This window comes from Mytilus trossulus, chromosome 13, assembly GCF_036588685.1.
Source record: "Mytilus trossulus isolate FHL-02 chromosome 13, PNRI_Mtr1.1.1.hap1, whole genome shotgun sequence".
Lineage (NCBI taxonomy): Eukaryota > Metazoa > Mollusca > Bivalvia > Mytilida > Mytilidae > Mytilus > Mytilus trossulus.
The window spans coordinates 8,350,662-8,376,066 of record NC_086385.1 but is presented as its reverse complement, the minus strand read 5'-3'; the positions used below and the strand labels follow the sequence as shown (position 1 = coordinate 8,376,066).

Here is a 25,405-nt window from a genome sequence, read left to right as displayed (position 1 = left end):
TACAATTATACAAATGACAGGTGAAATGATGAATTACCCATAAGACCACATTGAATTATTCTGCCATTGTTATGAATCACTTATTTTCTTACAAAAAAATATATAAATAGAAATTTTAAAACGGAAATTTTTAATTGATAGTAGCCAAGAGTTGAATCAAACATTGAGAAAATTCCACAACAAAAAAGTAAAAATAAATTTCACAATTATTTTACTCTAAAAAAACAAGCCACTGCCCCATCCACCTCAGCGCTAATTTTCATAAGGGTTAAAATATTGAAAAAAAAAACAAATTTAATGTAGCCTTAAATAAAATAACACAAAAATCAACAAATTGTTATATTTATCATTAGTATACAAGCAAACAAAGGTCAATTAATAATTGCTAATAATATCTATTTCATTAATTACATTAATATACCATGTATACAATAACTTCATTCTACATATAAGACTTGGCCGTGGGTTAAAATAAAAAAAAAATAGTCACTTAGATTATTTTTCTCAAATTCAATTTGTTTGATTGTTTGTTGCATATTTTTTATTCACACCTAATTTTATAAGATTTTTACATTCTTTGACTATTTTATAAGATTTTTTTAATCTTTTTGTTCAAACAACCTGGATAAGCAAATGTTATATACAAAAATTTGTAAATTATAATTCCAAAGGAAAAAATAAACATCATAATATGTCATTGTTAAATGAAAAACTAATAGATACATTAATAAAAAACCTTAGATATAGAAACTAAATTTAAAGACATATAAATACATGTATACAACACAAACTTCGTAGAACTTTGTATATACACAGAAGATTAAAAAATATTAAAAAAATTTCATTAAATGTTAGAAATATGAACTATTGCACACTGAACTATCTTCCACTACCTTGACATGAATTTTCTGATATTTCTTGTTTAATATCTTTAAGAGATTGGAAGTCTTTGGCTATGAATACCTCCTTTTCACTAGAAGCTATCGCTTTTATTTCGTCAGTGTCAGCTATCTTAATACCGACAGTTATAACTTTGACACCTTTCTGTTTCAAAGCTTCTGCTGATGGTATCGTATCTCTGGAATTGAGATTAGACTGACCATCGGTCAACAGAATTACAATATCCTCAGCCGAACTTCTGCCACCGTTCATTTTCAACACATCGGCTGCCGTACGTAGACCTCCAGCAGTATTCGTTGAGCCTGCTTTATAACGTGTTGTAGAAATAACCCTACCAACATCACCATTAGAATATCTACCGAGGCTGAAAACTAGATGAACCTCAGTACTGTAAGTTATAAGGGCAAATCTGTGTTCGTTTGAAGTGCTGCCAATTTCCTCTACTAATGCATTTACAAAATCTAACATATATTGGAAATTATCTTTTCCGACACTGGATGAAGAATCTAATACAAACACAATATCCTTTCTGTCTAAACAGGCTACAAAAAAATAAAGTTTCTTTTTAATATGTCATTGCCTTCAAAAGAAAATATAGCTCAATTGTAAATCAGTTGCCGATGCATACATCAGTAATAATGTAAAATCTCTTTCACAGATGATATCAGATATTTTCCTAATGTTGTATGGTTCTACAATCCCGTTCCCTAACCAAAATGACTATTTATCAGGTTTGTAATAACATTTAAGCAACACAATGGGTTCAACATGTGAAGCAGGATCAGCTTACCCTTCCCGGTCACTCACAGTTTTTTGTAGGGTTCATGTTGCTCAGTCTTTAGTTTTCTATGTTGTGTCTTGTGTTCTATTATTTGTCTATTTGTCTTTTTCTTTATAGCCATTGAGCGTTGTCAGTTTATTTATTATCTATGAGTTTGAATTTCCATCTAGTATCTTTAGCCCCTCTTTTCAAACCGTGCTTACTCTTCCGGAGCACCTGAGATCAGCCCTAGTTTTTGGTGGGGTTCGTGTGGTTAAGTTTTTAGTTTTCTATGTTGTGTCAGATATACTATTGTTTGTCTGTTTGTCTTTTTCATTTTTAGCCATGGCGTCAGGTTATTTTAGATTTATGAGTTTGACTGTCCCTTTGGTATACATATCTTTTGTCTCTCTTTTATCAACAGATCTACTAACATTCACGTTCACATTTGTTCACAGAAACCATATCCAAAGTACCACAGTTAAAGAGCTATACAGTTTAACCTGTATCAACAGAACCTCTTCCGGACTTGGATTTTGTTCAGTTTTGGCCAATATTTGGTTTTATCAGTTTCAAAACCCATACAAATTGATATGACTGGGCTGAAGAATATGCTTGGTTTATACAGGTTTTCGGTGTATGCAGGATTCAGTTTAGCCAGGTTTCACTGTACATTTATACAAAAATAGTATTTCTTCATACAGTTTTAACTTTTCCTTTAGACTGTATAAGTATAAACATATTCTTTTATATGTTATCTCTATGTTATTTTAGATGCCTTTTTATTTTGATGCATATCATTTCTAACTTCTCTGTAATCTTTGTACTTGCATGATTTTAGGACAATAATCTATCTATCTGTCTATCTACTTTTCTTGACAGTTAAATTTTAAATGTCTAGAGTGGATAAATATGGTATCACACTCGATCCAGTGGTAGAATCTTTATCTATCTTAGTAATATCTATCTATATATACATACCTTTCTCACACCTAAGACCTGAGTATCCCATTGGACATTCACATTGGAACGTATTGACCCCAACACTGCAGACACCGCCATTCAAACAAGGGTTTTCGTTACATATTGATTCATCTGTAAAATAACAGTAAAATCTGATTATCTGATTAACTCCTTTTTCTAAAACAGTTTCAAAATAATCTCCCCTAACTTGTTTTTCAAAATTGTTCTTAAAAGATATAAATAAGATGTGGTATGAGACACTCTCCATCCAAGTCACAAGGTATAAAATGTCAACAATTTAATTATAGGTTAAAGTACAACTTAATAATGGCGCGTGATCCTAAATTCAATAGTCTGCTAATGGCTTGGTAGTTTGAGAATAATTGAACTAATAATGGAATTTTCATATAATTTTAAAACGCAACCATACATTTTGATATGTTACATTTTAAAAAAATAATTTCTAAAGCAGATATAAAGAATTTTGAGGGGGAAATTTGGAGAAGGTGCCAGAACTCTTTTTATAAATCCATCTTAGTCTATATAAGGATATGTCTGGACCAAGTCAGAAATATGACAGTGTTTTCATTTGTTTGCATTGAAATGTTAGAGCTTTTGATTTTTATCATTTTGTCCTTGATGTTTGGTTTTTTTATAACGTTACTTTTTATTCTTTATTTAACCGCACAGGATAGATACCCTCTTCTGTATTGCAGACTGATATTTTTTAGACCAACCGCCTTGACACATCATATGTAAATGACCATATTTACACTTTTGGTATTTAGCTGAATGACCTAATTAATGACCTTAGATCTGCTCTGAATAACCTTCTGATGTTAAGCAACAATCAGTTTTTAATTGTGATTTTAAATGTTTCATAGGTGGATCCAGGGGGGGGCCCTTTTGTGGGAAAAATTTGGTTGATTATATTGGGAATCATTGAAGCATGACTGAAGCAGGCCCCCTCTTAGGTCAGTCAGAGGGCCCCCTTAGGAAAAGTTCTGGATCCGCCACTGTGTTTTGAATAATGATGTCAAAGTTTACGTAGTCCTGTGTGATTTTATGTATGGCAGACAAATTTGCACACAAGTATTACATCTATTACACCAAATATCAGAAGATTAATTAAGTTACAAACAAAAAGGAAACTTAAAATTGAAATAGGTGGTTATAATTATTTTCATGTATCCAGTTTGCAAATTTTTTTTATTATTTCTCATTCATTGCATACCTGCCATTACTGTCACTATTTGCAGGGGATTTCCCCATGTAGGCTCCCAAATAGAAATTTTGAAAGAGAGATTTTGTCCACAATTTTAAACAAAACAAGTACTTTTACAATAACTTCAGGCTTGTAAAAATATAAAGAAGCCTAAAAAAACAACATTAAAATGTATTAAAAGGCCCCCTTGAAGGTTTTTAAGGACTATGGCAGCCATCCTGTACTCAAAAAACCCCATGGGCATTTTAAAAAGTTGGCAGGTATGCATTGTGAAATGGTTTCTTTGTGACTCTGTTCAATCTTGCACAAATGAGCTCCCCCTTTTTTACCACCATCTTATAGATTTAAACATTACCTCTACATGTGGCTTTAACCAAGTCAGTGGTCAAACGTGTCAAAGCATTGAAATCATCAATTATATGCATATTATTAGCAATGGGTTCACTAGCCATTGCTTCCAGCTCTGCAGAATCAAAAGATCCCACACCAATAGTTATAACATGTACTCCTTCTTCTTTGGCTTTCTGAGCCTCAGGTATGGTGTTCTCTGCATGGATATTAGATACACCATCTGTTATAATGATCACTGTAAAGGAAAGATAGATAAATTGTAACATGTACCCCTTTCTGACCCTCAGGTATGGTGTTCTCTGCATGTATATTAGTGTAACGAAAATCGGTCATAGTATATTTATTTTGATGTGAAACTCCAGTTGTCTTTCCCTGTTAATTGTGTTTCTATATGTATACAAGTTTCTCCATAGTTGGAGCACCATCTATTACTTAAAACACCCCTAATTTTGGTATAGTCTTGATTTTCACCCCTTCACGTATAATGGACCGTTCCATATCGTAGTATATAAGGCAGCTCAAGACAGAGAAACTTCGTCAGTTTTATGTGGACCATTGAACAGTTAACTAGGATTAAATATTCCAACTGGTAAGTAGAGTGGCTTTAGTGATTCAAAGGATATAAATTATAGTGTTTGGATTTATATGTGAATATTTCGAATAGTGATTGTGTTATAAAGTGAACTTATATAATAAGTTATTGTACAGTGAAAGTACAAGGTGTATACTTGCTTGTGTTGCAAGTTGTTACATTGTGACGTGTATTAGTGAGAATACATTGTGAAATCTTGCTGGTGTTGCAAGTTGTTATATTGTGGAAGTGTTTAAGTGAAAGTGCACTGTGTTTAAATCTTACCAGTTTGGAATATATTCATTTCGTTCGGATTCATAGTGATAATTAGTGTGTGAGTTGAGCTGTGTTCATATACATTCCTTGTGCATTGAAGCATTGTGCAAGTGTTTTTGTGTCGCTGTGTTATAGTGGTTTATTGAATATTCAAAGGTGATATTACAAATTGGTGGATATTGTTAATAGATGTTGTATATATGTGATAATGTGTTTATACGTTTTGTGTGATATAAATTGATGCATGTTGCATAGTAATCCGTTGGTGACATTGTGTAATAAAGTGTTTGATGCATGTTGCATAGTAATCCGTTGGTGACATTGTGTAATAAAGTGTCTGATGCATGTTGCATAGTGATATATTAGTGACATTGTGAATACTCAGGCTTAATACATGTTGCAAAGTGATTGCATAGTGACATTGTGTGTATATATTCTATAATAAGGCATTGTGTTTATACAAAGTGAATGAGGAACTTCACCTTGTAATTTAGTTTATATGCATTGTGTAGCTTATATATTTGACATTGTGAATTCATTTAAGGGTGTGTTAAATGTTTTAAATAGGACAACTTGTTGTGTCGCAAATTTAGGTTGAACACTTGAAATCCTGAATTATTCAGATACGGATCCATTGATCGCCCGGTTACACGTTACAAATTTGGTGGCAAGCGGTGGGATTTCATGTGTCTAAATCGTTAATGTAAATACATATATATTGATTGATCCAGTTGTGAATATTTTATAGATAAGTGTTATTGTTCTTTTTGTAGTTAAAGTAGAGATAGAGTTACAAGAAGTATTATACAAATTAAAGTTGAAGAAAACTGCATAAGGTGAGTACTGTTCAATAATATAAAATGGCACAAAATCAATTTGATACAGATATGGGACAATTAAACAATGTTATTGAAAGATTAGAAAGCAGTTTGAAACATAGTTTTCTGCATTCAACGCCCAAGAGTGATAAGATTAAATCTACTATTACGCAAAGTGAAAAAGATTCAGGAGTAGTAAGTGGTGTTGATATGAGTAGTGAGGAGAATGTTTTAACAAGAGATACGGTAGTGTTTAGGACTGAAAAACCGAAAGTACGTTTTGTTGAAAGTCTACCGAGTAAAAGTGATAGTTTTTCTGAAAAAGATACTTTGCCTCTGAGTGCAAATAAACAAATTTTAAAAAGTGACAATAGTTGTGCCGAAAAGCGTGAACGTAATGTAAATACTAAAAATGAGATAACAGATATCGACAAACAGTGTCGAAATAGTGAACCCCACAATCAAGGTGTTAAGTGCAAACCGGCAACATACGACGGGATAAGTTCATGGATAGACTACAAGTCTCATTTTGATATGGTTGCATTAGTTAATAATTGGACCGAAAATCAGAAGGGTCTTTATCTAGCAGTTTCACTTCGAGGCCAAGCGCAAGCAGTATTAGGCGATCTACCCACAGATGTGCGAAGTAATTTTGTGACACTTGTAAATGCACTTGAGGAACGTTTTGCTCCGACTAGTCAAACAGAGCTGTACAGAGTTCAGTTTCGTGAACGGAAACAAAAGGCATCTGAAACTTTGCCTGAAATGGGACAAGCAGTAAGGAGACTCTCTAACCTTGCATACCCAACAGCTCCGCGTGAAGTGCGCGATACATTGGCAAAAGATCAATTTATTGATGGATTGTTTGATTCAGAAATGCGATTGAAAATAAAGCAATCACGGCCCATTAATTTAGATGAAGCTATTCGCTTAGCAGTAGAATTAGAAGCCTTTAACCAAGCTGAAAGTAGCAACCGAGTGAATCGTGGTCATTTGCGGTCTACAAATCAAAGTGAAAACATTGATTCTACTGATATCAATTCTCGAGCACACACGGGTGCTATGGAAAAAATAGAGATGTCAATGAAAACAATGGAGGGAATGATAAAAACCTTACAAAGTGAATTAGAAAAAATGAAAAGTTCAGGTAACAGTTTTGACAATAAGAGATGGGTAACAAACTATAAACGAAATAAAGAGTGTTTCAATTGTGGTAAACTAGGACACTTTCAAGCGGAATGTCGAAGTCCGTCGCGAAGGGATACAACAAGAAGATTACATACAAACAGAGGTCAAAATCATAATGCTAAATCAAGGGTCTCAATCATTGAAGACGCCGGTATGTATGTTGATACAATTTTAAACAAACGATCTTGTAAATTTCTTGTTGATACAGGAGCAACGTTGTCTATTGTATCCTTTAAATTTTATGAAAGTTTGCCAAAGCATTGTAAGGTTGAACTTTATGAAACATCCCAAAATATAACATCAGCCAATGGTGGACTTTTGACATTGTACGGTAAAGGATATTTTAGTATTCTAATTGGAAAGGAGACATTCAAGTTTGAAGCACTTGTAGCGGATATCAAAGCCGAAGGAATACTTGGACTAGATTTTCTTAAGGCAAACAAATGCGTATTGGACGTTGTGTCTGAAAGGCTGTTTCTAGGAGAATCTGAGATACAATTAATATTTGAGGGACCCTTAGGTTGCTATCGGGTTGTGTCATCAGAAACAGTTAGTATTCCCCCATCCTCAGAATTGGTGGTAAACGGAAAGGTATGTTTTCCTGGGGGATATAATTTGAATAGTTTTGAGGGTGTTATTGAACCACCGGAAAACAGTGCGAAAAACGATGGGCCCTTGATAGCTAGAACTTTAGTAAAAGTTAATGAATGTGTTCCTGTTAGGTTACTGAATATGAAGCAAGACTCGCAGGTTGTGTACCAGGGTTCAACAATTGGACAAGTACATAAGATTGAATCTGTTTGTGAAAACACCCAGTCGGATTTGAAAAACAAGCAATCATTTGAACTTCGCTCGGATCTGAAGGCTTTATATGAGAAAGCTTGTGAAAATCTAGACGAACAACAAAGTGATCAGTTAAAAGTACTTATCAGCAAATATGAAGGTTTATTTGCTGAATCTGATAAGGAGTTAGGCCACACTAATCTTGTAAAACATAGAATCAATACTGGGAATGCACAACCAGTTAAAGAACCTCCTAGGCGCGCTCCAGTGCATTTACGCCAGGAAGTTGATAAGAACATTGATGATATGCTAGAAAAAGGAGTTATTGAACCATCTAATAGTCCTTGGGCATCAGGTGTTGTTTTAGTAAAGAAAAAGGACGGATCTTATCGCTTTTGTGTTGATTATCGGAGATTGAATAAGGTTACGGTAAAAGATGCATATCCTCTCCCTCGTATTGACGATTCCCTGGAACAACTTGCCGGCAGTGCCTGGTTCTCAACGCTGGACTTATGTTCAGGCTACTGGCAAGTGGAAATGCACCCTGATGATAGTTACAAAACAGCTTTCGCTACGAGACGAGGCAATAGAAAGTGAGAACGGTCGGGAACAAGAAACAGTTAATGATGTGTGTAGTACGGAAGGTTGGGGAAACATGCAAAATGAAGAAGAGATTGTGACAAGTGACTTAGGAACAAAGTGTTTGGAAGAAAGTAGTCATGAGCCTGAAAAGAGAAAGCGTTTTAAACCTGTATGGATGAAAGATTACTGTGTTGATTAGGCGTTCATAAGTATCTTAAGTGTATATATATATATATATAAAGTTAGTCTTCATGATGTCTATAAAATTGTGTATATAGTTGGTATTGTTTTATAGTTTATTCTAAAGATTAATAGTGTGTTCTTATTGCTGTAATTTCAGAAGGACATCATGCCAAATACCAAGAAAACACCAAGGAAGGTGGTGTTTACACCAGCCTTGGAAGAAAAGTTTCAATGCCCATTCTGCCCAATTGAATTTGGAAATAAAGAAGACCGAAACCGCCATTTGATTGAATGTACAGATTCACGGCTGTTCTGTGAGTTATGTTCATACAACACAAACAAGAGAGCTAATCTCACCAGGCACTTTAAGAAGATTCATTGCAGTACAGATAATAAGGATGATTCTGAGGACACTGAGAGTGAGATTGTCTCTGAAGATAAAAGTAAAGATGAAAACAACAACAAACCTGTAAGTGAAAGTGAGTCATCAACTCAAACGATGGACACACATAAAACAAAAATAACTACAGAACCAGAAGAAGGAGAAAATTTTGTAGATACTGTAAAGTTGGACAACTCAAAGAGTCTGTTTACAGATTATGACGATATCTCCAGTGATGAGGATGATGATGATCTAGAACTTGTTGATAAACCAAGTGAAGTTATTGTTAGTCAGCCAAAGAAGCCTGTGGACGAAATAGATGAGAGTGTGAACATGGGAAGAATTTTCAGGAAGAAAACAGATCCTATGCCTATAATTGCACCAAAGAAAAGGAAAACAACTACAGTACAGGATCTAAAAACAAAACTTGTCAAGACAATGCCTGGTATAACCAGTATTAATACAGCGACTCTGGGATCAAATACAATACCTCACAGATGTCAGTGTACTTGTAATGTAGATGATATGAAGACTGTGTACGTCAAGACAATTACAAAGTATCTGAAAGATGGCAAACAAGTGAAAGTTGTTGAAAAGAAGGTTCCTAAGTGAATAATGAAGAATTTGTGATTTCATGATTTCATAGTTTAATTTGACTTTGATTATTATATGATTGTGCTGCTACATTGTGTTTATTTTTATTCAGTCAAAAGAAATGACTGAAATAAATCATACCATTCTGCCATGTTTTCTTCTTGGTGTTTTTATTATTGGAGTCCGTCGGATGGGGACGTTAAATCCGAGGCCCCATGTACAGGAAAATGTCACGCCCTGTGCATGTAAAAGACCCCTCCTGTAGATTTCGTTAAGAGTAGGCTCATTGGGGCCGCTGCAGAGGCAAAATTTGTTAGGGACCGTTTAAATATATTCTTTGGCAGTGACACTGTAAATTACAGACGTTATTAGGAAAGAGGTTCATTGTTGGAAACAGAGATATTTTGAAATAGGAAGTTTTAAAAAGTTTTATTCGGACAAAAGGAGAAATATACTGTGAAAAGTGTTTGTTTATAGGAAGAAAGTTTAATGTGTTTTGATATGGCTGACAGGAATTAGGACATAGGTAGGCTTTGTTTCTACGGGTTGTGCCTTGTGATGTCATCAGTTAAGACCTGATGGACAAACTGGTAGGCTGACGTTGTGGTCAGCAGGTATGTCCAATGGAAATAGTGACTGCACTATGGTAGGAGTTTGGGTATGAAAAATGGCCACTTTGATAGATGATTTATCAGCATGTCAGATATATTCAAGGAGTCATGCGAGGACGCATGATTTTTGAGGCGTGGGTAGTGTAACGAAAATCGGTCATAGTATATTTATTTTGATGTGAAACTCCAGTTGTCTTTCCCTGTTAATTGTGTTTCTATATGTATACAAGTTTCTCCATAGTTGGAGCACCATCTATTACTTAAAACACCCCTAATTTTGGTATAGTCTTGATTTTCACCCCTTCACGTATAATGGACCGTTCCATATCGTAGTATATAAGGCAGCTCAAGACAGAGAAACTTCGTCAGTTTTATGTGGACCATTGAACAGTTAACTAGGATTAAATATTCCAACTGGTAAGTAGAGTGGCTTTAGTGATTCAAAGGATATAAATTATAGTGTTTGGATTTATATGTGAATATTTCGAATAGTGATTGTGTTATAAAGTGAACTTATATAATAAGTTATTGTACAGTGAAAGTACAAGGTGTATACTTGCTTGTGTTGCAAGTTGTTACATTGTGACGTGTATTAGTGAGAATACATTGTGAAATCTTGCTGGTGTTGCAAGTTGTTATATTGTGGAAGTGTTTAAGTGAAAGTGCACTGTGTTTAAATCTTACCAGTTTGGAATATATTCATTTCGTTCGGATTCATAGTGATAATTAGTGTGTGAGTTGAGCTGTGTTCATATACATTCCTTGTGCATTGAAGCATTGTGCAAGTGTTTTTGTGTCGCTGTGTTATAGTGGTTTATTGAATATTCAAAGGTGATATTACAAATTGGTGGATATTGTTAATAGATGTTGTATATATGTGATAATGTGTTTATACGTTTTGTGTGATATAAATTGATGCATGTTGCATAGTAATCCGTTGGTGACATTGTGTAATAAAGTGTTTGATGCATGTTGCATAGTAATCCGTTGGTGACATTGTGTAATAAAGTGTCTGATGCATGTTGCATAGTGATATATTAGTGACATTGTGAATACTCAGGCTTAATACATGTTGCAAAGTGATTGCATAGTGACATTGTGTGTATATATTCTATAATAAGGCATTGTGTTTATACAAAGTGAATGAGGAACTTCACCTTGTAATTTAGTTTATATGCATTGTGTAGCTTATATATTTGACATTGTGAATTCATTTAAGGGTGTGTTAAATGTTTTAAATAGGACAACTTGTTGTGTCGCAAATTTAGGTTGAACACTTGAAATCCTGAATTATTCAGATACGGATCCATTGATCGCCCGGTTACACGTTACATTAGATACACCATCTGTTATAATGATCACTGTAAAGGAAAGATAAATATATTATAACATGTACCCCTTTCTGAGCCTCAGGTATGGTGTTCTCTGCATGTATATTAGATACACCATCTGTTATAATGATCACTGTAAAGAAAAAATAAATATATTGCTGTGCAGGTTGGTATACTGTAAACCAACTTTATTTCGCGTTTCACCCTTTATTGACCACTTGGCGGCTATTTAATTATGCAGTTTTCTGAATAACTGGATGAAGTTTAATAAGGAAAGATCCAAGGTTTACATATTCATGACGATTTATATTCCCATTATTTTTCTACTCGCGAATGTAAGTTGGTTTTACAGTACTTGACACTAAAATACAGTATTTATTAACACAATAGGCCATTTTCATATAACCAACTTTTGGTACTCAATCAGGCAAGAGCAACATACAAGTAAATTCAATGTGAGGAAAATTGGCCAAAAAACTAGAAAAAAATCTGTCTTGAAAATTTTTAACCACAAACAGAACTAAATTTTAAAAGAATTTCATTCTAACACTAAATTACTAAAATCACATTTACTGAAGCCCTCAGATAAATACCACAATATATCATAATCTATATATATCAATAATGTGGTCATTTTTTATAAATTTCCTGTTTACAAAACTTTAAATTTTCTAAAAACTAAGGATTTTCTTATTCCAGGCATAGATTACCTTATCTGTATTTGGCTCAACTTTTTGGAATTTCATCCTCAATGCTCCAAAACTTTGTATTTATTTGGCTAATATTTTAATATGAGCGTCACTGATGAGTCTTATGTAGATGAAACGCGCCTCTGGCATACTAAATTATAATCCTGGTACCTTTGATATCTATCTGTATAGATTTACTTACAGAAATTTTGTGCATCAGGTCTGTCCCCTCTTGATGGGTTAAATATACTTCTTCTGACCATTTTAATTCCAGCAGCTGTGTTTGTGTTACCATAAACATAGCCAACACTAGATATAGCATCTTCTACGCCAGATTTAGTAATATAATCATCAAGATGGAATCCCATTCTTGCTGATGTACTGTACGAGACTACTCCAATACGTGTGTGTCTCTTTCCAATGGTCAGTTCCTCCACAACTTTGTAAATAAAGTCTTTGACCAGTCGGAAGTTATGTTGACCAATGCTACCAGAGGAATCAATGAGGAAAGCAACATCTGCTTTGGCATCACAAGCTGCAGAGAGAACAAGTAAACAGGTGTTAATGAAGTCCTTACACTTAATCTTGTGGATGTGTACTGATTGATACTTTTTGTATTGTATCAATTAAGGTCACACTTAATCAGTTGGATTTGTAATGATTGATACATTTTTTATCGCATTAAGGTCCTTTGTTTTCTCATTCGACTTAGTTTACATTTTTTAAGCCTGGTCCTTTTATGACTGACTATAAGTATAGATTTTTTCTCATGGCTGAAGGCTGTGTGATAACCTGTAATTGCTTACTTTATTTGAACTGTGGTGGTTCTCTTCTGCAGTCATATTACTCTTGTTATCTTTATAGTTATACAATAATGGAAAACTCTAAATTGTAAACTTTGATATAGTACAGTAATTTAAAATTCTTTGTATTAAGAAAATATATGTACATGACAAAATCTTATTTGTGATGATTTGGAACTCTAATGAAGGGGCAATATCCAGATACAATCTTGATCTATAACTTAAAGTTCCTTACATTTTATTTTTTGAAAGAGGCTTTCAGTCAATTTATGGTAAAGATGCATTTCAAAATCAAATTATTTTTAATTGGAACTGTAGATCATGTAATAAGCTTTAAACATGTTTTTTAATCAACATGTATGTTATGTTGAGAGGTTCCTACAAAATTAATTTTGCAGTTTTAAGTTTTCTGTTTTCTGCATTTAAGACCCTACTGGGTGAAGAACGGGTTCTAACTTATGTAAATTTTGTTAAGATTTTATTTGTGTTTACTAAGAGTGAAAATGACTCTTTAATTTGTGTTTTCTCCCATAGGAGAGATAACTCAGCTTAGTTTGTGTTCATTTTCAGAGATTAAATAACTCAACATAATTCTTGTTGGATTTTTCATTTTGATTTGTATTCAGTTAGGGGGAGATAACTCACTTTAATTTATGTTCACTAACAGATCTATAGGGGAGATAACTCACTTTGATCACAGTTCACTCCAGCAAAACCTTCTCTGCATTCACAAAAGTAACTGTTGCGTTCACTAACACAATGGCCGCCGTTCTGACATGGATTGGTCTCACACATATCTTTCTCTGCAATAAAATTTATAAGAAATTGGGACAACAGGTCTACAAGGTAGAACACTTCCCTTCATAGAACACTTAGAGAAATGCTTAAGCACCACACAGGGCACATTTTAAAATGTTTTTAAATACGTATTAATGATGCAAATTTTATGATAATAGAATCACTAAAAATGCTAAATATTGTTTTAATTATAGATGTGTCGGCATAAATTTGCAAAAAAAAACTTGAAGCTATTTTAAGTAGTGAAATTTTGATCTGTAAATCATCATAGTAGACTCACATATTGAAAATAAGCTAAATATGTGAAAGTGTTCAGACAAAGAAATTTTGTATACAACTTTTAATTTTTGCAAAATTTTCAAAGTCATTTTGATGAAAATCAACAGCGCAGAACTAAATGTAAACTTGATTAGTATGTAATCATACTATATATTTGCCATATATATATACAAAACTATTATTTTACCTTATCCATATTATTATATATACTATTGTTATTTTAATATATCCTTACCATTACAAAGATAAGCCATAATGTTGGCAGATATATCAGTTAATCCAGCAACATCTTTAGACTGGTATAAATATTTACTGACAGGAGAGCTAACTGTTTAAACAGGGGAGGTCACTCATTTTGTTCCTATTCATACTTACCATTACATAGATAAGCCATAATGTTGTCAGATATATCAGTTAATCCAGCAACATCTTTAGACTGGTATAAATATTTACTGACAGGGGAGCTAACTGCTGCCATCATAAATTCTTCATCTGATGCTGATAAACCAATACCTGATAAAAGATTAATTGACATTTTATTTGGGATCTCACAAAACCTGTTTATGCCGCATTTTGGTGCCTGTCCCTTGTCAGGAGCCTCTTGCCTTTGTAAGTCTGGTTTGATTTTTAATTTTAATTCTTTAGTATGATGTTCATTATCACTGAACTAGTTCAAATGTTTGCTTAGGTGCCAGCTGAAACACACCTCCTGGGGCAGGATTTTCTCGCTGTGTAGAAGACAACTTGGTGTCCTTCTGCTGTTTTCTGCTCTTTGATCAGGTTGTTGTTTCTTTGACAAATTCTCAATTCCCATTTTCATTCTATAAGAATGCTAGTATCAGAGGGTATCATCAGCATAGAAGTTTACAGATATAAAATTACTACTTACTTTTCCAACATGTTAAAGTTTTGATATAATTAAGTGACTAAGTTTCCATCACTCTTAGATAAAGTTGACCTGTATTTTGAGATTCTTTCATCTGATAAACTAAAGAACTTAAAACAAGCATTCAAATAAGTTAAATTGGTACTTTTTTCAAAAAAAATAATACTAGTAGTAGAATAAGAAGTTTTGACATTAAAAGAGGAGCATATTAAGGTCCTCTTGCACTTAAAACCCCATGGAGATTTTGAAAAGTTTGCTTGTATTAAAATGTAATTTAGAAAACATTCAAATTAAGGAGGTAGACCTAGGTTAAGGGAAATGGCTCTTAAAATCATCAGTACGTTTGTCTCAACCATTTTCATCAATATATTCTAAGCTTGTAGGTTACAAAAGATTATTTCCAATCTGTTTCAGGTAAATACTTAAAATACATTGATGATACTTGACTTTTACAAACGCATAACTGATTGAAAGAGTTATCTCTCTGTACAAAGGTCTACCCCCTTAAATTCAATGACATTAAATCCCTTACCAACAACGATAACTTTTGTTCCCTTCTGTTTGAGTTTATTTGCCTCTTCAATGACCTCATCTTCTTGTCTTGTGCTGGTAGTTATTAGGACCACAATGTTAGGAGCGTAATCACGTTCTCCACCACCCTCCAGTATACTGATCCTGGACTTACGTAAAGCTTCTGCTGGATCTGGATTACCTGGCATTCTCCTGTAAAAAGATTACAAACAGTTAGGGCTATTCCATTATGTAGGAGGGTAGGAATGAAGTGTAATTACTGAATGTGGGTCACAAGTCTTTATCAGCATGCTTTTATTACTGTTAAGACAAATTATGATATTTGAAAGTGGCTTCCTATCCTCCCACATACATTTTAATAGAATAGCCATTAGCCAAACAATAAAAATAATGGTTTATATTTTGCAAATGCTTTAACGGATTAACCTTCATGACAAATGCTCAAAGAGTCCATTATTTAAAAGCCAAGGATACTGTGGATTCATTTATTTTTGTGGATACCAATTTTCGTGGATTGATGCAAACTCACATGTTCGTGGATATTTGATTTCGTGGTTTTGCCGAAGTCTGTGTACAAACCATGAGAAAATTTGTCATTAGTTGAACATTTAATTTCGTGGTTCAACTGTTCCCATGAAATCAACGAAAATTGGTATCCAACGAATAATAATGAATCCACAGTATATAAGTTACATTGAAGAGCTACATGTACATAAAGACCTAACAAGAATGTGTCCAAAGTACATGGATACCCCACTTACACTATCATTTTTCATGTTCAATGGACCATGAAATTGGGAAAATATTATAATTTGACATTAAATTTAGAAAGATCACATCATACATTGTCATATGGAACATGTGTACTAAGTTTCAAGTTGATTGGACTTCAACTTCATCAAAAACTACCTTGACCAAAAACTTTAACCTGAAACTCCTACTTTCATTTTCTATGTTCAGTGGGCCGTGAAATTGGGGTCAGAAGTCTAATTTGACTTTAAAATTAGAAAAATCATATCATAAGCAACAAGTGTACTAAATTTCAAGTTGATTGGACTTCAGCTTCATCAATAACAACCTTGACCAAAAACTTTAACCTGTAGCTGGACAGACGGACGCACAGAAGGACGCACAGACAAATGAACAGATGGATGCACAGAACAGAAATCATAATGCCCTTCTACTATCGTAGGTGGGGCATAATAATAGTAGCCAAATCTTTTAAAGGGCTTAGCAACGGTTTTTATACAATGGACTCTGGTATATCATATAACTTTTATATGCATGGGATATAAAACACAAAATGAATAATCTTTTTTGTTCTAAACAATAATGTTCCTATAATTTCATAAAAATAAATTACAAGGGTAAAATATCAACAAATTTAATGCCTTCCCATGTTAAAATGAGCATAGAACATGACATGAAAGGACTTTTTCTGAAATACCTGATAGAAGAGACAGCATTAAGCACATTCCTCTTCTTAAAACTTTCCCTGAAAGTAAGCTTTACATCAGAAGCACTTCCAAATTGTACAATTCCTGCTTTCACCCTGCTTTTGAATGACATCCTTTTGACCATAGATTTGATAAATCTTCTAACTTGACGTAACTGTGGTTTTGAGACATATCTTGAAGTGTCCACAGCAAATACAATATCAGCCTTGGCCTGACACCCTACAATTATAAATGAAAGACTCTTCTTACGACAACACTATAGAAACCTCTTCATTTAATTTGTATGACTGTATAAGACATCATGAAATAATCTGACTGTTTTACAAAAAATAATATTTTCAATGTCATGAGTGTTGAATTTTTTGTGGGGAAACATCTAGAATGCCACCTGATTGCTGCAGACCAATCATAAGTAGATCTAAGATTCTTATGAAACATACAAGTTAGCAATGCATTTACTGTAAATTCAGAAAAAGCTGAAATTTTTATAACTATGCATTTTATGTGATGGTACAAGTGTCGCAATTTGAATTAATTGATACACTTATCTCTATGCAGATTTTAAGGAAATTGCAATAATGGATATCAGTTTTGTCAATTCTTCAACAATCCAAATGATAAATGCATGCACAAATTTTTGAATTTATAGTAAATGGATTAAGTTCCTACTTACTTCTGTTACAGCTCTCTCCCGTGTATCCAGGAACACAGTCACTTACAGTACATGGATTATATTCCTACTTACTTCTGTTACAGCTCTCTCCCGTGTATCCAGGAACACAGTCACTTACAGTACATGGATTATATTCCTACTTACTTCTGTTACAGCTCTCTCCCGTGTATCCAGGAACACAGTCACTTACAGTATATGGATTATATTCCTACTTACTTCTGTTACAGCTCTCTCCCGTGTATCCAGGAACACAGTCACTTACAGTATATGGATTATATTCCTACTTACTTCTGTTACAGCTCTCTCCCGTGTATCCAGGAACACAGTCACTTACAGTATATGGATTATATTCCTACTTACTTCTGTTACAGCTCTCTCCCGTGTATCCAGGAACACAGTCACTTACAGTACATGGATTATATTCCTACTTACTTCTGTTACAGCTCTCTCCCGTGTATCCTGCAACACAGTCACTTACAGTATATGGATTATATTCCTACTTACTTCTGTTACAGCTCTCTCCCGTGTATCCTGCAACACAGTCACTTACAGTATATGGATTATATTCCTACTTACTTCTGTTACAGCTCTCTCCCGTGTATCCAGGAACACAGTCACTTACAGTATATGGATTATATTTCTACTTACTTCTGTTACAGCTCTCTCCCGTGTATCCAGGAATACAGTCACTTACAGTACATGGATTATATTCCTACTTACTTCTGTTACAGCTCTCTCCCGTGTATCCTGGAACACAGTCACTTACAGTATATGGATTATATTCCTACTTACTTCTGTTACAGCTCTCTCCCGTGTATCCAGGAACACAGTCACTTACAGTATATGGATTATATTCCTACTTACTTCTGTTACAGCTCTCTCCCGTGTATCCTGGAACAGAGTCACTTACAGTATATGGATTATATTCCTACTTACTTCTGTTACAGCTCTCTCCCGTGTATCCAGGAACACAGTCACATCTGTAACCCAGGGCATCACTACGACAAGTACCTCCATGTTCACAGGGGTTACCTCCACAATAATCTTTCACTGCAATGATAAAGGTGTTAATTGATTACAACAATATTGAATCAAGTTACACTTAATATACTTTTGATATATAAAAGTAAGGATATTAAATTATCTCCCCTTTAATTAGTAAAATATTTCAATTATCTCCTCTTTAATTTGCAAAAAAATCAAATTAACTCCACTTTAATTTAAATAAGATTCCAATTATATTCCCTTAAGCTGTGATAAGATTACTAAATACATATCCTCAGTTAGTTTTCTTTAATTGTATTAGTTTACATCAATATTTGTCTATTTGTTTTGCATTTCCAAGGCACATAAACAGAACAGGCAGATTGACCACAAGAAAGGAAATTCCTATAAAACAATCCTAAGAAAAGTCCAGATAATAGTCATAGAAATAAAAGTATTCACAAAAATAAGTTGGTTTACGGTATATAAATGATAACCTACACTCCATGACTGGTCTCAGCACCTGATCACTTAGACCCAGAAGGTCACTATCATCATTAATCTCTTCAACATTAACACCTTGTGCAGTAGCAATATTCTCTAATTCTTCCCTGTGTCGAAGTTGTATACCGATAGGAATAATACTAATGCCAGAATTTATTGTCATTTCCGCTTCCATCATCGTATCTTCTTTCTTAATATCTGTCGACCCATCGGACAGTAAGAAAACAACATTTTTAACATCTGAACGATCCCCTGCGTTGTTAAACATTCTCGTTCTAACTTCTCTGAAAGCATCGGCCATGTTGGCACGTCCACTAGTGTAATGGATACTATCCACAGCCCGGTTGATTGTATCGGTATCCGTGTATCGGTTCATATTAAACTGGATCATAGGTGCAGAACTGTATTTCATGAATCCTACTCTGACACCACAGTCTTCTACGTTCATCTCACTGACAAGAGTTTCAGAATACCTTTTCATTCTTTCAAAAGTAGGACGGCCTATATTGTCGGAAGAGTCCAACATAAAGACAACATCAGCTTCTCCAGAACAAGCTAAAAATAAATCAAAAATGCAATAACTATATTTTTTAACAAATGTAGGTGTGAATGTATGTATATATAAAACAAGAATGTGTCCAAAGTACACAGATGCCCCACTCAATCATTTTCCATGTTCCATGGACCGTGAAATAGGGTAAAAATCTAATTTGGCATTAAAATTAGAAAGATTATACTATAGGGAACATGTGTATTAAGTTTTAAGTTGATTTGACTTCAATTTCATTAAAAACTACCTTGACCAAAAACTTTAACCTGAAACTACCACATTCATTTTCTATGTTAAGTGGACCGTGAAATTGGAGGCAAAAGTCTACTTTGGCTTTAAAATTAGAAAGATCATATCATAAGCAACAAGTGTACTAAGTTTCAAGTTGATTGGACTTTAGCTTCATCAAAAACTACCTTGACCAAAAACTTTAACCTGAAGCGGGACGAATGAACGAACGGAACGACGGACGGACGGACGAACGAACGAACAGAGCCACAGACCAGAAAACATAATGCCCCTCTACTATCGTAGGTGGGGCATAAAAATACTTGTGTCCAGTAACTCCGGCTTCCGTACTGGACTCTTACACTTTTCGGAAATTTTTGAATTATACTAGTTTTAATTAGTTGGCAGGGATGTGTAAATACGCAGCCACGTTCTTTTACTTAACCTTAGTAAAAATTCATTACTCATTTTTCTTATCATCTAATTACTATATTTTTGGGATGTTTAAATACGCAGTCTCTGTTGCAATTGCTCTACTGTTGTCATATTTTAAATATTATACCAGCTTAGATCGGTCAGGACTGTTTATTGGGACTGTATTTCCACGCAGTTTTTTAACATCTCAACTGTCACCACCTTTGGGAATTTAGAGTTGTGCCAGTTCACATCGTAAATTACTATTTTTATTTTGGCATATCTTTGTAGTCTTTGCGCCGTGTTTGGAAATTTTAAAATTGTTCCAGCGTTCGCTCAAATTGTATAAATTTCAAGATTTTGATAGAGTTTTAATTTGAATTGACATGATTCATTTGTCATCGTGCAATTACAGAGGAAGGATATCTGTTATCCAAAATATCTAACATATTGTTCGTTTTATTGTGTTTTTGGTGATGTTGTACCCTTTTAGACTTGTTATATATAAAAAAATATATATATATTTTGCATAAAAAAATGTAGGTGCTACTTAATCAAGTCATTTCATGATCTCTTATTCTTATAAGAAATACAAAGAAATAATGTGTGCTAAATTAAAATGAATTTAAGTGTGAGTCTTTGCACTTCATCTAAGACACAAATAAATAAAGTTTTTAAAAGTTACATATTAAGCCATAAAATGACAGTTAAGGTGGTACCCAACACTTTCACTAAAATTAAATTGTCTCGTTTAATTTTCATAAAATTTTGTCAAAGTGTTAACTTTGACCCTTTAACAAAAATATAAAAATTTCAAAAATTTTGAACCAACCGTTTTGTCAGAAAAATTACACTGGTTATATAGCAGTTTGACAAACACCAATTTTGTTTATTGAGAAGCTTAATATTCCCTTAAGAACTCAATGTCATTAAAACGTTCTGCTGATTTTACAGAGTTATCTCCCTGTAGTGTTAGGTACCACCTTAATTGAACAAAATTGTGCAATTTGGAATAATCTTTACCATTTTACTTGTTGAAGAGTACAATCAAAGAATATAAAGTAATTCAAAGTAGCTGAAAGAAAAAAAAATACATATGGAAGACATTTGCTGGTTAAGGTGGTACCTAACACTACAGGGAGATAACTCTGTAATATCAGCTAAACGTTTTAATGACGTTGTGTTGTAAGGGAATAAAAAGCTTTTCAATGATCAAAATTAGTGTTTCCCAAACTGCTATATAACCAACCAAGTTTTTCTGATAAAGTGGTTGGTTCAAAGTTTTTGAAAATTTCATATTTTTCTTTAAGGGTCAAGATAAATATTTCCTCAACATTTTATGAATATTAAACGAGCCAAACTAATTTTAGTCAAGGTGTTGGGTACCACCTTAATACAGTCTAGTATTTATTATACTGCCTCTTACCCTTTTCACAGTTTGCACCAAAGTAGCCATCAGGACAATTACATCTATAACTCCTCAAGCCATCGATACACTCTGCACCGTTCTTACAAGGATTCTTATTACACAAATTAATATCTGAAATAAAAAATATATTAGTTTTTAAGATCTTCACAGTATATAGATAAACTCATCATAGATACCAGGACTAAATTTAGTATATAAGCTAGACGCGCTTTTCGTCTACAAAAGACTCATTAGTGACAATGATCTATAATAATCTTAAAGTCATAAAAAAACTCAAATCAAAAAAAATAATGCATATGTTTTTTTTATAACTCAATGGATAGTTTTTCATTATAAAACTTATGTACATATACTTTTTTCTGAAGAAAATTCTTTAATTTATTCATATTTAGAAGAAGTTTACTTTATTTTAATTGCTTCCTTCCAAGAAGCAAATAATTTCCCCGACATGTTTCCAGTATGTTGATTTTTTGTCATTTGTTACCAAACAGGTGACAATCGTTAAACTTCAGATACAAAACACGAACTTCAATTACCTGCCATATTTTCACAACAACACTGACCGATTGAAAAAAAAAATTGATGATTATACAAAATTTACTGAAAAAAATGATAAATTTGTGCACAGAAAACTAAGTTAATGATGTTTGTGTGCATTGGTTCAAGAATTAGAAGAACATTATTTTTCACCGGTCACTCGTTTCTCATGACTTTAATGAAACCCTGCAAATACTTGTTTTAAAAGATGTGTGTTAATTATTTTTGTTAAGGTTCTGTACATGCTGTAACGGCATTTGTGCAGCATACAACATTTCCTTTTCATTTATTTTTAATATATTTGAAGCATTTTTCTTTTTTATGTCGTCTTTTTGCGCTTGGATTGTTATTTCTAACTTTTTTCATTACCTTTACATAAAGGTTCCACCAGTTTTTCTCTCAGCTGTGAAAGTGCATCATAATTTGTGACTCGTATCAAATTATCTTGTACAGGTTCAGAGGTCAATCCAGTCAACTCTGGAGACGTTTGATCGAAGCCAACAGCTACCGTTATCAAGGTTGCACCCATGTTTTTCAGTAACTTAGCTTGCGGTAAAGTCTCAGTGTGTCTGATATTAGATTCTCCATCTGTTACTATAACAACCACATTTGGTACTCCTAAAATGTACATATTCAAACAATCATTATGATTCTGATAAGGCATAGGGTAATCGTAATCAGTAATTGTAATCAGCTGTAATGGATTACATTTGAAAGTAATCAACCCCATCCCTGATTCTGATCAAACTGTTAGATGGATAACATATTAAATGGCCAATGGCAACCTGTCATTTAAAAACTATTTCATAGGTCATTTCTGGAATCATGTCTTTCACAGGGAAAGATCGTCAATTTTGCACACCTATATGATGTCATTTTCCAGATAGAAGGCACGTCTGTATCCCTGCTCTATTAAAAGTTTCCAGTACTATCATAAACTTCATTTTATAGGGTAGAATCAAAATAATAAATGTTCCTTAAGTACATAATCGTGATTGCCATATGACCGAGGGCGGGTGATCATCCTTTTAGATTTTAATTTCCCAAATATTCTGTGCAGTATAAAATAAACCTTTTTCGCCCCGTTTGCTCAACATGTGTTGGAAAATTCTATGCTAACATTTTTGTCATGTGGTGATTGAAGTCACATGACAGCCTATTCTGGGTAATATTTTCACAAGTACACCAAAACATTTTGAATGATTTAAAAAGTACTAAACAATGAAAATCAACAAATGGTGTAATGTTATTTTTATTTTGGTGTACAAACAATGAGATTACCCATAGTCCTTTATATCTCAATGTGATCTTGTTAAATCTTGACAAGTTGTTTTATTTATTTCTTTAATTGTATGTGATTGTATCTTGTAATTTACTTCTTGTTTCACTTGTCCATGTGACGAAGTGTTTTTGAAATAAAGCATATTGTATTGTATTGTATTGTATTGTATTGTATTGTTAATTTGCAATTATGGTGCTCAACAGGCATACTGAGTCAGATTTGGAGTAGGGAAGTTTGCAATATTTTGGCAAGGTAACAATAAGCCATATATATAGGAAGAAAAGTTATCTCAATGAAATAAAACCATTACATTTTTATAACCCCCCCCCTCCCTTCCCCTTCTTCCATAATACTGTAAATTCAGAAATTAAGCGAGGTTTTTATTATTGCGAAAAATGCGACTGAGTTGTAAACACCATTATTCAAACTCGAATTTTGAATTATTTCAGATGAATTTAACACGATTTTTCTCAAAATCGTAAAGATTAAAATCGCATTTAAGTCTAAAATGACAAAATCATAATAATAAATGCACACAGTAATTTCTGAATTTACAGTATTTCAAAAGAAATTTAGAGTTGGCTAACACATTTTCAATATTTCAATCGTACCAGGTCTGTCTCCATTTGATGTTGTAAGCATCGTCTCTCTGACCATACGTAGAGCATCAGCCGTATTGGTAGAACCATAGACGTAACGAATCCTCGACAGAGCTCTCTCGATGTCTTGCATCTTGTTATAAGAGTTCAGATAGAATTCTTGTCTTGCGTTATCACTGAAAGTGACAGCTCCTACCCTGAAGTTACCACTGTCAATCTCCAGATCGTTCACGACATTGTTAGTGAAGTTGAGAACATTATAAAAGTCATACTGCCCGACACTACCAGATGAATCCAGAACAAAAATAATATCGGCTTCTGAAGTACATGCTGTAATGAAGAACTAAAATTACAATCTATTTTATATAAATATTGTTAAACATGATATAGGAACCTGTTGTTCAGTGGTACCATTTGTTGATTTTGTTCTTTATATAAGTGTTTCTTGGTTTTAATATAGATAATACCGTTGGTGTTCCTATTTGAATGGTTTTACACTAGTTATTTTTTGGGGCCTTTATAGCCAAGGCTCCATACTGAAGGCTGTACTCTGCCCTATAATGGTTTACTTTTATTGATTGTAAAAACAATGATTCTTTAATTTGCATTACAAAAAAAAATATCCTATGCCATTAATAATGTTGTTTAAACTAATTAAATCCATGTATAGATAATACATGACATATTAGCCACCAGGCAACCAATAATCAATTATCATGTTTAGGTAATTAATTTTTCAGTTCTTGAAATAATATTTGAGTTATCTTTCTTTACAGGAAATTCAGTGATGTGAACAAATCTGAATTGTTCCAGCAGAATTTCATCCTAGTGGGCGTGTAAAATCCTGGTGAGCGTGTGTTTATATGCTAATGGTTGTGTACTTACATCTTAGTGGGCGTGTATTTATATGCTAATGGTTGTGTACTTACATCTTAGTGGGCGTGTATTTATATGCTAATGGTTGTGTACTTACATCTTAGTGGGCGTGTATTTATATGCTAATGGTTGTGTACTTACATCTTAGTGGGCGTGTATTTATATGCTAATGGTTGTGTACTTACATCCTGGTGGGCGTGGTGGGCGTGGTTTGTATGTTGTTGTAGGGGGTAATGTAGTTGTAATAACAGGTCTTTGTCTGAATGGAGGCCAGTCTGGAATTTTAGACACTGCAATAAAATATGAATAATTATAATACATAAACATTATACACCAATGGAGAGATGGAGTTACACCATAGCTATACA

General features: G+C 33.6%; 2 protein-coding genes across 9 annotated transcripts in view; one reads left to right on the top strand and one right to left on the bottom strand.

Moving 5' to 3' along the window:
• Positions 1 to 431: 431 nt before the first annotated feature.
• The window catches only part of LOC134693929 (uncharacterized), a 92,859-nt gene continuing 67,885 nt past the window's right edge, over positions 432 to 25,405 (bottom strand). For all 8 annotated transcript variants that reach the window (XM_063554872.1, XM_063554873.1, XM_063554875.1 and 5 more), the window contains 14 exons: positions 25,223 to 25,327; positions 24,174 to 24,491; positions 22,650 to 22,898; positions 21,741 to 21,854; positions 19,120 to 19,677; positions 18,571 to 18,684; positions 16,952 to 17,180; positions 15,506 to 15,696; positions 14,463 to 14,600; positions 13,700 to 13,813; positions 12,410 to 12,742; positions 4,204 to 4,434; positions 2,642 to 2,755; positions 432 to 1,442 (listed from right to left, as the gene is read on the bottom strand). In XM_063554872.1, the coding sequence (XP_063410942.1) occupies positions 880 to 1,442; positions 2,642 to 2,755; positions 4,204 to 4,434; positions 12,410 to 12,742; positions 13,700 to 13,813; positions 14,463 to 14,600; positions 15,506 to 15,696; positions 16,952 to 17,180; positions 18,571 to 18,684; positions 19,120 to 19,677; positions 21,741 to 21,854; positions 22,650 to 22,898; positions 24,174 to 24,491; positions 25,223 to 25,327 (3,371 nt within the window). In that variant the 3' untranslated portion in view covers positions 432 to 879. The remainder of the gene's footprint in view (positions 1,443 to 2,641; positions 2,756 to 4,203; positions 4,435 to 12,409; positions 12,743 to 13,699; positions 13,814 to 14,462; positions 14,601 to 15,505; positions 15,697 to 16,951; positions 17,181 to 18,570; positions 18,685 to 19,119; positions 19,678 to 21,740; positions 21,855 to 22,649; positions 22,899 to 24,173; positions 24,492 to 25,222; positions 25,328 to 25,405) is intronic.
• Positions 4,521 to 9,654, top strand: LOC134693931 (uncharacterized). Its single transcript, XM_063554882.1, has 3 exons — positions 4,521 to 4,788; positions 5,820 to 5,882; positions 8,758 to 9,654. Exon 3 carries the CDS (start codon positions 8,767 to 8,769, stop codon positions 9,592 to 9,594), a length of 828 nt encoding a protein of 275 aa, XP_063410952.1. The 5' UTR covers positions 4,521 to 4,788; positions 5,820 to 5,882; positions 8,758 to 8,766; the 3' UTR covers positions 9,595 to 9,654.